The sequence below is a fragment of the Dipodomys ordii genome, unplaced genomic scaffold, assembly GCF_000151885.1.
Source record: "Dipodomys ordii isolate 6190 unplaced genomic scaffold, Dord_2.0 Scaffold10, whole genome shotgun sequence".
Classification (NCBI taxonomy): Eukaryota; Metazoa; Chordata; class Mammalia; order Rodentia; family Heteromyidae; genus Dipodomys; species Dipodomys ordii.
The window spans coordinates 9,903,392-9,919,642 of NW_012267226.1; the positions used below are offsets into that span (position 1 = coordinate 9,903,392).

The 16,251-nt window shown below is 44.7% G+C and overlaps 1 protein-coding gene across 1 annotated transcript in view; it reads right to left on the reverse strand.

Annotated features, from left to right (window-relative positions):
• Positions 1-15,525, reverse strand: part of Dcps (decapping enzyme, scavenger) — a 51,141-nt gene extending 35,616 nt beyond the window's left edge. The window contains exons 1-2 of the mRNA XM_013009428.1: positions 15,303-15,525; positions 12,956-13,124 (exon numbers count right to left, since the gene is read on the reverse strand). Of these exons, the coding sequence (XP_012864882.1) occupies positions 12,956-13,124; positions 15,303-15,500 (367 nt within the window). The 5' untranslated portion in view covers positions 15,501-15,525. The remainder of the gene's footprint in view (positions 1-12,955; positions 13,125-15,302) is intronic.
• Positions 15,526-16,251: the final 726 nt, after the last annotated feature.

Consider the following 16,251-nt stretch of genomic DNA (forward strand, 5'->3'; position numbering starts at 1 on the left):
CTCAAGTGGTAGAGCAGTAGCCTTGAGCTGAAGAGCTGAGGGACAGTGCCCAGGCCCAGAGTTCAGGCCCCACGACTGGACCCAAAAAAAAAAAAAACCTCAGCCAGGGCTGAGCTGGGAATATGGCTTAGTGGTAGAATGCTTGCCTAGCATACATGAAGCCCTGGATTCGATTCCTCAGTACCACATAAACAGAAGAAGCTGGAAGTGGTGCTGTGGCTCAAGTGGTAGAAGTATTGGCCTTGAGCAAAAAAAGAGACAGTGCCTAGAGTTCAAGCCCCAGGACTGGCAAAAACAAACAAACAAACAAAACACCTTAGCCAACAGACTAGAAGAAGATTTTACCAGCAATATTTCTGACAAAGGCCTAATATCAAAAATATACAAGGAGCTCAAGAAACTAACCCTCCCAAAGCTAATAAACCAATCACTAAATGGGCAAAGGAGCTAAGGAGAGATTTCTGAGAATAAGAAGAATTGCAAAGAAACACATGAGGAAACACTCATCATCCCTGGCCATAAATGAAAGGTAAATCAAAACAACTCCAAGATTCCATCTCATCCCTATTAAGACTGGCCAGCATAGCTGGGCGCCTGTAATCCTAGCTACTCAGGAGGCTGAGATCTGAGGATTGCAGTTCAAAGCCAGCCCGGGCAGGAAAGTCCATGAGACTCTTATCTCCAATAAACCACTAGAAAACCAGAAGTGACACTGTGGCTCAAGCGGTAGAGCACTGGCCTTGAGCTGAAGAGCACAGGGACAGCGCCCAGGCCTAAAGTTCAAGCCCTATGACCAACCAAAAAAAAAGACTGGCCAGCATTATGAATTCAAACAATAACTGTTGGCAGGGATGTGGGGAGGGAAGGAATTTTATTACATTGTTGGTAGGAATGTAAACTCTGGACAGCAGTCTGGAGCTTCTTCAAAAAAAAAGAAAAGAAAAGAAACATTGATCTTTCCTTCAACCCAGACACATCACCTACCCAGAACATCACAAGCGAGGATACCATGAAGACACTTGCACACCCATGTTCACTGCTGTACTATTCATAATAGCCAAGCTAAGGAAATGGCTCAGATGCCCTATAATAGATGAGCAGATCAAAAAATGTGGTACCTAACACAATGGAATTTTACACAGCCATTAGAGAGAATAATAGTATGTCATTTGCAGGGAAATGGAGGAACCTAGAACAAATCAGGTTAAGTGAGGTAAGTCAAGCTCAGAGAAACAAATGGCACATGTTTTCTCTCATGTGGAAGCTAGATCTAAAATACACTGGACATGATAAATTATACAGGACTCTAGGCATTCACACACAGGGGAGGAACACAAAGGTGCAATGTCTATCTACCTTTGGATCATAGAAAATAATATTAATCAAAATGAACTCCAAGAAATAGAAACAAGAGGGTTTTTTTCCCCCTTTATTGCTGTTTTTGTTTTCTTTTTGTCTTGTGTGTTCCTTTATCTGTCTTTGGGAATGCAAGGAAAAACACAGAAATGGAGGGACAAAGAGTAAACAAATGTAGCAGTGGTGCTCACCAGACGCTATGTTGAAAATGAACTTTACAACTTGTGGGTGAGGATGGGAGGGAAAAACTGGGAGAGAGGGAAGGGGTGACACTGCTCAGAAGGAACCATACACATTATCCAACTTCTGTAACTGTAAGCCCTTGGTCCATTTCACTGAGGTCAACACACTAATAATCACTGAGTGCTCATCATTCTAGTTTTCCTTTAAAGAGTTCCTAGAAGTATGAAAACACACACACACACAATTACAGGCCTCTTTTGAAGCCCATGGGATGATCCTGAACTCCCCACAACAGTGTACACCTTCTCCTCCAGTGGCCCACAGCATGAGTACACCATGCCTTACTGACTCTACCACTCAGGTCTTTTGCTCCATCACATAGGATGCTGCACTGAACAATTTTCTACCTTTTTATGCAAACACATGAGCAACCATCTAAGCCAGATGTCTGGAAGTGGAAGTCCTAGCTCAACAGCTCAAGTTTTACAAGTGTGGCATGTGTCTGTGCATCTGAACATATCTAATCTAAACATAAGCCCACTGCCCAGGAGCATCTAGGAGTCTCTGTGAGCAGGTGTTAGGGAAAAGCTGAGGTCTGTCTTCCTCTCTGTGTCCTAGGTGGGCTAAATTCTCCATAACCTATGCTATCCACAGATAGAGCCCTTGGCCAAGGCAGCCAGACATACATGGAAGGCAACTGACTCCTATTTAATGGTGGCTTACAGACTATTTAAAATAAAATGAGGTATTAATGAAGTACAAAAGGGATTTAAGCCACAATAGCGACAAGAACAAGGGTGGAAGGCAGCAGTGAATCAGAATTCAAGTGGACAAGAATATGGAAGAAATAGCTGTTTGGGCTGTCAGCAAGAGCGCAGGAGGGAAGTTGGGCTCAGAACAACAGGCAGAAAGTCAGATGCTGGTTGCTCACGCCTGCAATCCTAGCTACTAAGGAGGCTGAGATCTGAAGATCATAGTTCAAAGCCAGCTCAGGCAAGAAAGTCTGTCTGTGAGATTCTTACTTCCAAAACCGGAAGTGGCACTGTGGCTCAAGTGGTAGAGCACTCGCCTTGAGCTGAAGAGCTAAGGGACAGTGCCCAAGCCCAGAGTTCAAGCCCCATGACCGACAAAAAAAAAAAAAAAAAAGCTCAGGACAGTGCCCAGGCCCTGGGCCCTGAGTTCATTGAGACAAAGGGTGAACTAATTCAGCAGTGATACTCACTAGATACTATGTTGAAAATGAACTATACAATTTGGGGATGGGGGAAACTGGGGAAAAATGAGTGAAGTAACACACTGCAAAAAGAAATGTACACAATACCTGATTTATGTAATTGTAACCCCTCTGCATATCGCCTTTAGAATAAAAAAATTAAACAAACAAAAAGAATAACAGGCAGAGAGGACGGGAAAGGAAAACAAGCTGAAAACTGACGTTCACTTAAGGGCTGGCTATAGAACTGCACTAATTGGCTCCATCCTCATCAGGCCCCAGGAGCAGACACTTAAAGCCAGGTAAAAACAGGAAGGCTGTGCCAAGGTGGGCACATTGTTCTGTGGCCAGATAATAAATCCTTTAGTCTTGGCAGGTCATCTAGTATCTCTAGCTCATATTATTCTTTGTTGGGGAGAGGGGGACAGATGTCCCAGAATGCCAGTCAAATTGTACCCTCATGTCTAAGCCTGCCAGCCAGGAAGACTCACTCCTCACCCACACAGCTACTGTCTCTCAGTAGCTGCACACCAGGGACAAAGGTCTACTACTGACACAGACCCACAACTTGAATTGAACAAAACTCACATCAGTTCATCTGGTATCAGCCTGGTGCTTTGCTTTTAAGTATGAATGAATTACTGTGCAGCATGAGCCACTGAGAGAAGCCAGCAGCCTGAAAAAGAATGACCAAGATAAACAACCACAACCAGATCCCACAGGGAAATGAAATCATTTGAGGGATGGTCAGGAGATAATTTTAAAAAACAATTCTAATTAGTGTGTCAGAAAAATCCAACCCAATTTGGCCTCTGTAAAACAAAGTCAGGATGCTATGAGAATGAAATAGCTAAAAGAACCAGAGAAAGGAGAATTAAAAATGTCACAGCTAGCCGGGCACTGGTGGCTCACACCTGTAATCCTAGCTACTCAGGAGGCTGAGATCTGAGGATCATGGTTCAAAGCCAGCCCAGGCAGGAAAGTCCTTGAGATTTTTTTGGTCCAGTCGTGGGGCCTGAACTCTGGGCCTGGGCGCTATCCCTCAGCTCTTCAGCTCAAGGCTAGCACTCTACCACTTGAGCCACAGTGCCACTTCCGGCTTTTTTCGTTTTGCTTATGTGGTGCTGAGGAATCGAACCCAGGGCCTCATACATGCAAGGCAAGCTCTCTACCACTGAACCACCTTCCCAGCCCCCTCCTTGAGAGTCTTATCTCCAATTACCCACTGAAAAGCCCGAAGTGGAGTTGTGGTTCAAGTGCTATCCTTGAGAAAAAAAACTCAGGGACAGTGCTCAGGCCCTGAATTCAAGCCTCAAGACCAGCACAAAAAGAGGGAGGAAAAAAAGTGAGGATTTCCAAGAGTGAAGGTATAGCTCAATGGTAGAGTACTTGCCTGGTATACTTGAGGACCTGGGTTTGAACCCTAGTAAAATAAAACACTAGTAAAAATAAAAATCAACCAAATGAAAACAGAGGGAAAGAAGTTATCAAAAAGAACACTCAGATCCTAAAGCTTTTAATGGAAAGGGTCCAAGAGTCCCCACAACAATGAATAAGAAAACTCAACAACCTTAAGAAAATTTTGTCCAAAAGTCATACATACACTTCCAAACAAACAACTCAAGTTCCCTACAAAGCAGTAAGAATCAAACTGGTATCAGATATCCTGTTAGCAACAATAGATGCTTGAAATCAACAGACCAGTGCCTTTAATATTTTGAGAGAAAATAAATTTAAATTCTGTATTCAGTTAAACTATCAATCAAAACTGGCAGCAACATAAAGGATTCAAGGCTTACCTCCCACATATTCATTCTGAAGAGTTACTGACTAATGTGCTTCAGCTAATCAAGAGAGTAAAACAAGAAAGAAAACACAGAAAAAGAAAGAAAAGAGCTGGGTGCTAGTGACTCACACTCGTAATCCTAGCTACTCAGGAGGCTGAGATCTAAGGATAGCAGTTCAGAACTAACCTGGGCAGGAAAGCGCTGAAATCTTATCTCTCCTTAGTCACCAGAAAACCAGAAGTGGAGCTGTAGCGCAAAGTGGTAGAGTGCTAGCTAGTCTTGAGCAGAAAAGCTCAGGGAAAGTGCCTAAGCCCTGTGTTCAAGCCCTGTGACCAGCAAAAAACAAAACAATAAAAACCAAAAACACACACAGAGAATCTAGAAAACAGTGGATCAGACCCAAAAGAATTATGAAAAGAAGTTCCCGTTGAGAGCTACATATAGCATGCCTATAGAAAACCCATCTGGATGAGAGAAAGCAGGAAAGAACTCTCTACAGTGTTACTTAGGAATCAATTTACAGACAAAGCATAAAGATTTCATAATCATGGAACAACAGAACATACCACAAAATAAAAAGGACAACGACATTAGTGAGGAGATTGGGGAGAATAGAAGAAGAGACGGAAAAGTTGGAATTATCGTTATTATTTTTTTAACCTGGTAGGGGCTAAATCCTACCGTGGACAGACTATGAAACTAAAAATATTGTATTATTTAGATTCCAAAGGTAGTATGTTTGTGTATAGACAGCCATGCATATGTGTGTATGTATGTATGTACGTATATATGTATGTGTGCATGATACACCCAAGCATACATGTACGCACAAGTAGAAGTAGAGGGAAGAGGAGAAAGAAGGAAATAAAGAAGAATCATTTCACTTTCTTAATAAGTCAACAAAGAACTGTATGAGCATATTCTACAGTCAATGTTAGAGGAAACTACAAGAAGCAGGAGCCCTAGGAATATTTTTTTCTTTCTGTCTTTTTTCTTCTTTTTCCCTTCACTAAGAATATGCTTCAGAGAAGCAGGGCCAGGTTGAGGCCCTGTGGTAGGAGAATGGTAGGAAAGCCTGCTCCTACTATAAGCCTTTTGGGTTCATTACCTCACTATGTCATTACATATATGATTTTGATAAATGCTCTGGCTCTACCCCCAGAGACTTTTGCTCAGTAGGTTCAGATTTTGGACATGACAATGCTGCTAATTAACCAATTATGATAAAGAATTCTAGTTAAGAGCTCCTTACAAATAAAACCTAGCATTTTACTATAACTCCATCTAACTTGGGATACTATGACTAGAACCTTCTAATAAAGAAACCCCCAGAGCTGGGTTACATATTTTATTCTTCATTTGTTATTCAGAAAAAACAGAATCTCAGCAATTCACTGACTTTCTCTGGTACTGGCTGATGGTCCTAAGTCTGTGGTATTTCTCATGCTAGAAGATCATGTCAGTCTGTCAGTGTCCTGGCAGAGACCTGTCTGGAAAGAAATTCTCTGTTGGTCATCGCTCAGGCAACTCTGGTCTGTTGGCTCAGTTGCAGTGGGAGGAATGGGTGGGGCCAGAGTCTGGGATCTCCCTGCCCATTGGCTTCTCTTCCAATTGCTGGAGGGTCTGTCCACATTGCTTTGCCAGACTGGCATCAACTTGGGGTGCCTTCCACAACAGCTCCCTTATTTGCCGGGGAGAAAAGGATCAGGTCTGGCCACTCCTCTGTCCCAGAGAAGAGGAAGAAGGATATAGAAGCTGGAAGACAGCTAAAACCAAACACCTCACTCTCAATAACAGAGGCTGAAAACAAAATGAAGATGAAAATAAAGATGGAGTCCTGATTCACATGTATGAAAAGAATGCAAGGGACAGCCAATTTTTCTTAACTATTAACTTGGAAACACACTGGCAAAACAAGGGTATGTGTATGTGTGCATATATTTAATAGGCATTTAAAGACCTAAAATACACAGAAATAAGAGGCACTAAGGGTGAACAAATGCAGCAGTGGTACTCACTAGACACTGACACTATACTGAAGATGAACTATACAGCTGGGAATGTGGCTTCATGGTAGAGTGCTTGCTTAGCATGCACGAAGCCCTGGGTTCAATTCGTTAGTACCACATAAACAGAAAGAGCTGGAAGTGGTGCTGTGGCTCAAATTATAAGAGCGCTAGCCTTGAGCAAAAGAAGCTCAGGGCCAGTGCCCAGGCACTGAGTTCAAGCCCAGGATTGACAGAAAAGAGAAAGAAAATGAACTATACAACTTGGCAGGAGGGGGTGGGGAGGGAGGGAAGTGACACTGTCCCAAAAGACATGTACTTATTATTCCTGACTTATATAACCCCTCTGTATATCACTTTCATAACAATAAAAATTAAAAAAAAAACAGACCTAAGACACAATAGAAAGAATACATAGTCCAAGAAGCAGACTATCACTATACTTTGGTCATTCTGATCGCCTTTCTCATTTGGGGGTTAATAATTTCTTTCTCTCTAGCTTTATTACACGCACAGTCTGCTTGATTTTCAATTTCACCTTCCTGGAATCCTCCTGTGGCTATTCTGCATCTTGTTCTTGGCCTACTGGGTGAGATTCGTCCTTCACTTGATGCACACAGCTGTAGTTCACTTTCACCGCCACGGGCAGGCAGCCCACTGCAGGCATGCAACTTGGCTTACGGATCTATTCTACTGTTATTTGATTGATTCTAGCTCCCCCCCCCACTCCGCCCAACCCGACATACACACACATTATGAACAATGCTTCTCAGGGAAATTCTCCTGGGAACAGCCGGTCTTTCAAGATGCTTCCTCCCAAACCAACCCTGCCTCCTCCTCCCTCCCTCCTGAGGGCTGGGTGTTGCCTCTGCAAAGAGCACGGGGTGGAAAACTGTGGCCTGTGGCTAAAGTACTGGGTGTTCTCTGTAACAGAAAGACGATGTGATTCTCAGGATCCCATCCCTCTGCTCCCCGCCCTGGCCTCTCTCACACACATGCCTGTCTTTCGCCTCTGAACTTGAGATGCCACCCCTGCTTTATATAGCAAGCAAAACAATTGGCCTTTTTAGAGGCAGCCGGGATTTCTGAGCCACACCCCTCCCCTTAGTATTTCCCCCCTTCTTTCTCAGGTAAGAGGGAACAGACATCTCAATGAAAGGCTCCATTGATACACCATAGGCGTGACCGCTCAGGCAGCAGAAGGCGACTCAGGCTTTGCCCTCCTGGATGGCAGAGGAATGACAGGTAACGCTGGCCATCTGGCCCACTTGTTCCTCAGGTGTGCCACCTTGCCATAGAAGGGAAAAGAAATCTCCCACCTCTCGTAGCTGGGGTGAATCTCTTTTCCCTAGCTTATGTGTACTATTCCTCTCAAGCTTTCTGTAGGGGAAAGTTGGAAAAATAATAACTGGTAACACAGTAATAATACTGTCAGATCCAGGCCACATACCACCAGCAAGTGCTAAGAGTTTTACGTACCATATTGCATCCGGTTGTACCCCATGACGTCACTTTAGGAAGTTAAGACCAGCATTGAAAAAAAGGAAACAGCAGGCACTCGTATTCTAGCTACCAGGAGGTTGAGATCTTAGGATCACAGTGTGATGCCAGCCCAGGGACAAATCCAAGAAACTCTTATCTCCAATTAGCCTGCAAAATGCTGAAAAAGCAGAGCTGTGGCTCAAGTGGCAGAAATCCAGCACTGAGCAAAAAAGCAAAGCAAGAACTTAAGGCTCTGAGTTCAAGCCCCAGTTCTGGCACAAAAATTAATAATTAAATAAGGAAAGAAGGAAAGAGATAAGACTAATATTCAGTAGAGAATACCACAAAGTTGTTTTGTTTTGTGAAACTTCTCCTTCACTTATGTTCACGTCTGTTTATTCACAGGTACAAGATCAAAGTGTAAAACTTACCTCACTGACAGCAGAGATGAAAACTATTGCAAAACACTTCCTTCTCTATGTCATAACAGTGCTGCTGAAGTACATTCAGTTACTAACCTCACTGAGCAGAGAAAACAGCTAAAGCTACTTCTCCAACGTCATCTGAGCCCCATCTTGTTCCCAACATAACCATCTCCTTTCTGTTCCTCTTTCCTCCCCAGCCCAAGTACTGTTGGCTCGGTCTAGAACATTCTCCCCTATCTTTACCAGCTGGTTCTTTCCAGTACCCCAGGTCTCTGCTTGAGCATCGTCTGTGCTTGCTGAGAGCTCTCTTCCAGCCCAATGTGAGCAGCCGCCAGCCTGCTTGTGGCCACGGAGACACTTGTTCCCTTGTCTGCCGCCAGCTTCCCTTCCAGAACTCAAAGACAGAGCTAACATCTGCTGTACTCACCAACATACCCCCAGCATCCGCTACAGCAGCTGCTCTAGCACACAGTGGATATTTCACAACTGTTAAGTGGATAAAGAAATGTACCAAGTCGCCTGTTGGCAAAGAGTGGAGTCAAGATTCCAACCCAGGTCACTAGGGCCCAAGGTTTGTTCTTCACCCCTACAGTACACTAAAACAAGACTCGAAACAGGTTGCTCAGTGGTAGAGTGTTTGCCTCGCATGCATGAGGTCTTGGGTTTGATTCCTCAGCACCACATAAGCAGAAAAAACTGGAAGTGGCACTGTGGCTCAAGTGGTAGAGCACGTACCTTGAGCTGAATAGCTGAGGGACAGCACCCAGGCCCAGAGTTCAGGCCCCATGACTGACAAAAATAAAATAAATTAAAAAAAAATAATACTCAGAAAGAGCAGGTGCCTGCCCTAGCCCACCCTACTAAAAAAGTACAGAACGTAGGATGTTATCAGGGTGAGAAGCCACAAGTGGTTCATAGGAGCAGACATTGGTCATCAGCGAGAAATCTGGAAGGGACAAAATGAAGACACTACAAAGCCTTCAGACCTGAAGAAGAAATTTGCCAATGACTGGGGAAACACCAGAAGAAAGCTGTTGAGCATAGCACCTGCGTCAAGCTTAGTAAAGCAGCCGGCTCAGAAATGAGGTGGCTAGGGTTTTCCCAGACAGGTGGTAATATTCTGAGAAAGAGGGCACCAAGCAGCCAGAGGCAGCAGAAAAACTCAAAGGGGCAACTGTGGATGGCGCACAGAAGGCTGGGGTTACAGGAACTGTATCTTAAGGTGCCTTAGGTAGTCAACTTTTGAGTTGTGACTCAAACTGAGAATAAAGAGACTGGACCTCCAGAAGGCTCTGGCGAAGTAGGACCTGAGCAGAAAGTCAGGGGAGCTGGCCTGGGGACTACTTAGGTGATGCTGCCACCTTGTGGCCATGGAATGCCTAGTCCACAGGAAAGGGAATCCGAGCAATTAGTAAGGGCTAACTGCTGGGACTTAGAAATTGGTCTCACCTGGCTCCAGCTCTGTCCCTTCCATCCAAGCAATGATCAAACCCACCTCTTTTTATCCCCGTCTTGTCATAGTCACTCATGTTGTGCTGTTCCTCCTGCTACCACCCCAAATATACCTGGGGACGGGAGATGGCATCTTATTCCTCTTGATACAAAGCACCAAGCACACCAGAATGACAACAGCAGCTACTGAACACATCCATGCCCACATTTCAACTATGAAGTACCTACAAGACCTCCAAATAAAAATATGAAGTAGGGCTGGGAAGGTGGCTCAGTGGTAGAGTGCTTGCCTTGCATGCATGAAGCCCTGGGTCTGATGCCTCAGCACTATATAAGCAGAAAAAGCTGGAAGTGGTGCTGTGGCTCAAGTGGTAGAGTGACAGCCTTGAGCTGAAGAGCTGAGGGACAGCGCCCAGGCCCAGAGTACAGGCCCTACAAGCAAAAAAAAGTATATATACATATATATATATATATTCATTCATTTATATTTTATATATATATTCATTTCAATACAAACTGGGAGTTCTTGGAGAGGCCAAGAACTAAAGGTAGCATCACCAGTACACAGACTATGTCTTTGAAAGTGTGTGGGGAGAGGAGCAGGGGAGGAGGAAGGGAGGAAAGAAAGAGAGAGAGTATAAGGACCAAGCCCTAAGGACAAATGTGACTTCCAAAGCCTAGGTCTTATAGTATAGCAAGCCTGACATGTGCTAAAGAAGGCTGGGAAAGAAGAGCTCCCATCTAAAATTTCTAGGCGGGTAAAGTTCACCCCTGGAAAAGCTTATGGAGACCTGGGGGCCAGGGTGAGGAAGAGGACCCTGGCAGGCTAATAACCAATCCCTCATCTTAGATTTTGTTAGCTAGAAAGAGAGAGGGCAGAACCACAGGGCAGGACTGCAACTTGATTTCACAAGGTTGATCTGAGCAGCAAGACGGGCTGAAGGTGATGGGAAAGGGTAAGTAGAAGGATTGAGGAAGGGGAAAAAAAGGTCAGCAAAATAATGGCCCCAGAACCTGTGGTTTGGGAACCGCTCTAAGCCTGTTTGGAGCCTTCTGTCACGCTTCTGCCAACCCTTGTTGAAGAATACATTTGCTTAAACGTCAGTGACTGAGAAAGTAAATAACTGTCCATTTTGGTCAACTTGAACTAATTAATCTGGCTCTTTCAATGAAGATCAGACTGGATTCTTTCTGTTTTGAGAAGTTTGTTTGTCTTGACATTAAGCGCTCACATTACTTTCAAAGGACAATAGCACCCTTTCATGGGAGTGTGGAAAACACTATAAAAAAAGAAAAAAGACTATAGAGCAGGATATTGGTAAAGCCAAATTGTTCTTAAATGCTGGAGGACAAACAACACATAGAAGGATGTGATGACGCTACTATGTGCTCTAAAACAGATCCCAGGATATCCTGGTTAGGAACCATTAACAGGAACCACTTTGGTCAACTACCAAAGTTGCCTTATACTATTGAGAGAAAAACTGAATGTGTTGTCCCTGACTTTTGGTCCAGAGTCTTCTCCTATTTTCTTTTCTTTTTTTTTTTGTTGTTGTTGGTCATGGGGCCTGGGCACTGTCCCTGAGCTCTTCAGCTCAAGGCTAGTGCTCTACCACTTGAGCTACAGCGACACTTCGTTTTCTGGTGGTTAATTGGAGATAAGAGTCTCACAGACTTTCCTGCCCCAGCTGGCTTTGAACCGTGATCCTCCGATCTCAGCCTCCTGAGTAGCTAGGATTACAGGTGTGAGCCACAAGTGCCCGGCAGTCTTCTCCTTTTTTGATGAAATTTTAAAATGCTTGAAATCAAAATCAAATCTCTGCCAGTTACTCATGAATTCTTGCCCTTCTCAAGTCCATCCTACTCACTCACATTTATTTCCACCAGAAAGTGGGTTCTAGTCAGGTGCCAGTGGCTCATGCCTGCAATCCTAGCTACTCAGGAAGCTGCGATCTGAAGGTTACAGTTTGAAGCCAGCTCAGCAGGAAAGTCTGTGAGACTCTTATCTCCAATTAACCACCAGAAAACCAAAAGTGGTGCTGTAGCTCCAAGTGGTAGAGCACTAGCTTTGAGTGAAAAAGCTCAGGGATAGTGCCCAAGCCCTGAGTTCAAGTCCCTTGACTGACAAGAAAAAAAAAAGAAAAAGTTGTATGATCATGAGGACCTGAATTCAAAACCCACTTCTAGAACCAACCCTCCCTCTGCCAAAAAAAAGAGTGGGTTCCCTTTTAGGGAAGTGATTACCTTCACCCTTTGCAGTACCCAGCACACTGCATTTGGCCCATGTGTTGAACAAGACCTCAGTCTACTGAAAGAGTTAATTTTCTTGCTGTTGATTGGCTGTGTGCTTCTGGACGAATCACTTAGCCTTTCAAAAATCTCAGTTTCCTCAACTGTGAAGTCCTCTTATAATAGGGAGGTTTGGGGAATTAAATGTGTTAATACATGTAGAATACCTAGCATACTGGCTAACATAATACTAACAGTTTAATAAGTCCTGGTAATTATAATTTTATTATGATTGTTAAAGATAAATGAGTATTATTCTGTTCCATGAATCATACTTCCTCCCCATAACATACTACACTAGAAAGGAACTCTAAACCTCAGCACTATTCATAGTTCCTTGATGTGGGGCCTGTCATGTACATACAGTGTAGGATGTTTCACAGTATCCCTGCCCTCTACTCACCAGATGCCAGAACACACAGTTTGAACAACAAAACTGTCTTCAAAGACTGACAATATTTTCTGGAGGAAAAAAATTCCTCCTTTGGGGCTGGGAAGGTGGCTCAGTGGTAGAGTGCTTGCCTTGCATGCATGAGGCCCTGGGTTTGATTCCTCACAACCACATAAACAGAAAAAGAGGGAAGTGGTACTGTGACGCACGTAGTAGAGCGCTACAAGTGACCAAAAAAAATTCCTCTTTCTTCCAATGAGAACTATGACACTAGAATATGCAAATCAGGCATAGAAAGTTTATTTACCACAGCTCATAATTTCCCACCATCCCATTGGCCTCTCATGCATCTACCTCAGCCACTTGCTCACCACTCAGTTGCCTTGGAGGGAACAGGTGATAGGTGCTGTAGATATCATTAGAGAACTGCAACTGGAGCTCAGGGCTGCCGGTCAGGAGCTGTGCCACCTGTTCTACCTGAAACGGGGTCTTCTCCAGGATCACAACGGCATCTTCTCCATCCCCAGACTCCTCATTCACCTGTGGATAGAGACACCATGAGTGAGCCCAGAACAGAGCCACTAGTAAAACCTAGAATGCAGGGCTGGGAAGGTGGCTCAGTGGTAGAGCGCTTGCCTTGCATGCCTGAGGCCCTGGGTTCAATTCCTCAGCACCACATAAGCAAAAAGAAAAAAGCCGGAAGTGGTGCTGTGGCTCAAGTGGTAGAGTGCTAGCCTTGAGCTGAAGAGCTGAGGGACAGCGCCCAGGCCCAGAGTTCAGGCTCCACGACCGACCCAAAAAAAAAAAAAAAAAAACCTAGAATGCAGAAGCAGAAGCTCTGGGGCCAATGAAATCCCAGAGTTGGGATTTCTTTTCCTGCAATCTGCCTTCTGAGGAAGGCTGGCCAGTGGCACTCCAAATTCTTCTCTTGTGGAAGCTCTCACACCTTTCTTCTAAAAGATGAAAAGCTTCTCAATTGTCTTCTAGTTTAGGTTTTGAAAATGTCTGATAAACTCTCCTCACTTTATTATGTGTTTGTTTTTGTTGGTTGTGGGGCTTGAACTCAAGGCCTGGACACTGTCCCTGAGCTTTTTTGCTCAAGGATAGAGCTCTACCACTGAGCCACAGCTCCATTTTTCTGTCAGTTAGTTAGAAATAAGGAGTCCAGACTGGGTTGGAACAGCAATCCTCAGATCTCAGCCATCTGAGTAGTTATGATTACAAGCATGAGCCACTTGTTCCCTCACTTTAGAAGATAAACAAAATGAGATTTACAGAGGAGGTAACAATGCTTGACAGGAAATGTACTCACTACCTTACTCACGTAACTGTAACCCTTCTGTATAGTATATATATATATATATATATATATATATATATATATATATATATATAAAGAAATTGAGACTTAGGGTTGGGAATATGGCTTAGTGATAGAGTGCTTGCCTAGCATGCATGAGGCCCTGGGTTTGATTCCTCAGTACCAAATTAACAGAAAAAGCCACAAGTGGCACTGTGGCTCAAGTGGTAGAGCACCAGCCTTGGGCAAAAAAAGCTTAAGGCCAGTGCCCAGGCCTGAGTTCAAGCCCCACGACTGGCAAAAAGAAAGAAAGAAAGAAAGAAAAGAAATTGAGATTTAGACGCAAGCTATTTATTCAAAGTGACATGAATAGTTAATGTCAAAACATAAGTAGAATCCAGGTCTCCTTCACTAATTCCTACTGTCAATACTTCAGCAGGAGATACAATCTGAAGAAAAGTGCGGCTGAGAAAACCGGACAGGAGGGCTGGGAAAGTGGCCCAGTGGTAGAGCGCTTGCCTTGCATGCATGAGGCCCTGGGTTCGATTCCTCAGCACCACATAAACAGAAAAAGCCGGAAGTGGCACTGTGGTTCAAGTGGTAAAGCGCTAGCCTTGAGCTGAGGGACAGCGCCCAGGCCCAGAGTTCAGGCCCCACGACCGACAACAACAACAAAAAAAGACAGGACATTTAGTCAAGAGATGCATAAAGAGCCATGGGCTTCCAGGGCTCTAAACCCTTGATCCATCTAAGGATGAGCTCCTGATTGTGAGGAACCCTAACACTTGGTTTGGGAATGGTCTCCCCATCTCGCCTCTGCTAGACAGCTGAGCAGATGGTATTAAAGCCAGCAGTTTATCTGTTTCCACAAAGCTACTTTGTAGTCTGAAGACCGGGTGGTTAACTTATCTCCATATGCTCAGCACCTCCCTCAATCTCCGGCATGAATAAAAGTGCACGGCATGTGAAACGAGGCTAACAATTTAAATCACCGTTTCTGGTTAAACTGAAGCCATGTTAAAGCATGGGATCCTACAACTTACACTCTGAATATTTCCAAGGGCCCAAAGCAAGACATCCATCAACATGCACGCGTTCCTAGCACCTTTATAGATTGGAAGGAATGATGAATGGCCTGGGGAATTAACAAATGTTTTTAACATGATATACTCTATAATGCTTGGTAGGTGTTTGGGGAAAAAGCTAGGAAAATCAGAGGTGTTCATTCCTCACCAAATTCCACAGGTAATCTTGCCCCCCCCCACTTGTTGTAGTGGTACATTCCGCCTCCCCCCTCTCCAATGATGGAATAGGTATATCCCGGAGGAGGGAGGGGGTGGGAAAAAACCCGCTTCCGAAGCGATGATTGGCTCCTTCCTTCCCGCGTCTCCGCCCCGTCTAGGCTTGCTCCGCGGTACCTTCCCGTGCAGGAAGATGATCTTGTCCCGCGCAGACTCCCTCAGCACTTTTTGCACTCTAAAGCCGGAGAACGGCAAGCGGACAGGGGCAGAGGTACCATTCCCAACGCCTGCTTCCTTTTGATCTGCGCTAGGAGCTTCGGCTTCCTCTGTGTCCGTTTCCCGCTTTCTCTTGGATTGAGGAGCCGCGTCCGCCATGCTGCCCGCAAGGTGCTGTGTGCGCCTGCGCATACGAGCATCTTCGCCTCCCCCCCCTTCCCCGCCCCGCCCTATCGCCTGTTTCTTACGGCTGCGACTACAACTCCCAGCGTGCTTCGCTTCACCATCGCTGTTACGTAGTTTCCGGTGCTGCGCATTGCATCCGGCGCCTGCTGTTACTGGTGGGTCAGAGTGGCCAAAGTGTGAAGTTATACCCTGGCTGATGAGTGCTATTGGAAAGAATGTTTCCTGAGACAAATCTATGAGTATCTTCATCGGGCTTCTTATAGCGCATATTTAATCCATTCCTATTTTTTGTATTTTTATGACGTGTTTTGGTTTTGGGGTTGTTTTTTGGCTCAAAGAAAGGTAAGCGCACAGAGTCAACGGTGTCCTGCTTCCTCGCCTGTGTCCCTTCGCCAGTGTTTATGCCGTGCCGCCCGGACAGATGGTTTTTGCTAGTCTGTCATTTTCCTTCCCCCACCTTTCTTTTGGTCATGTAAGGAAAAAAAACGTTTATTCATTTATTTATTTAGGTGCATGTCATGGGGCTTGAACTCTGGACCTGGGCCCTGTCCTTGTGCTTTTTTTGCTTAAGGCCAGAGCTCTACCACCTGAGCCATAGCTCAACTTCCACCTTTTGGAAGTTCATTGGAGGTAAGTCTCACAGACTTCCAGCTGGCTTCAAACTGAGGATGAACTCAAGGCCTCACATACGCTCACCTTCCTCTACTGCTTGAGCCGTGCTTCC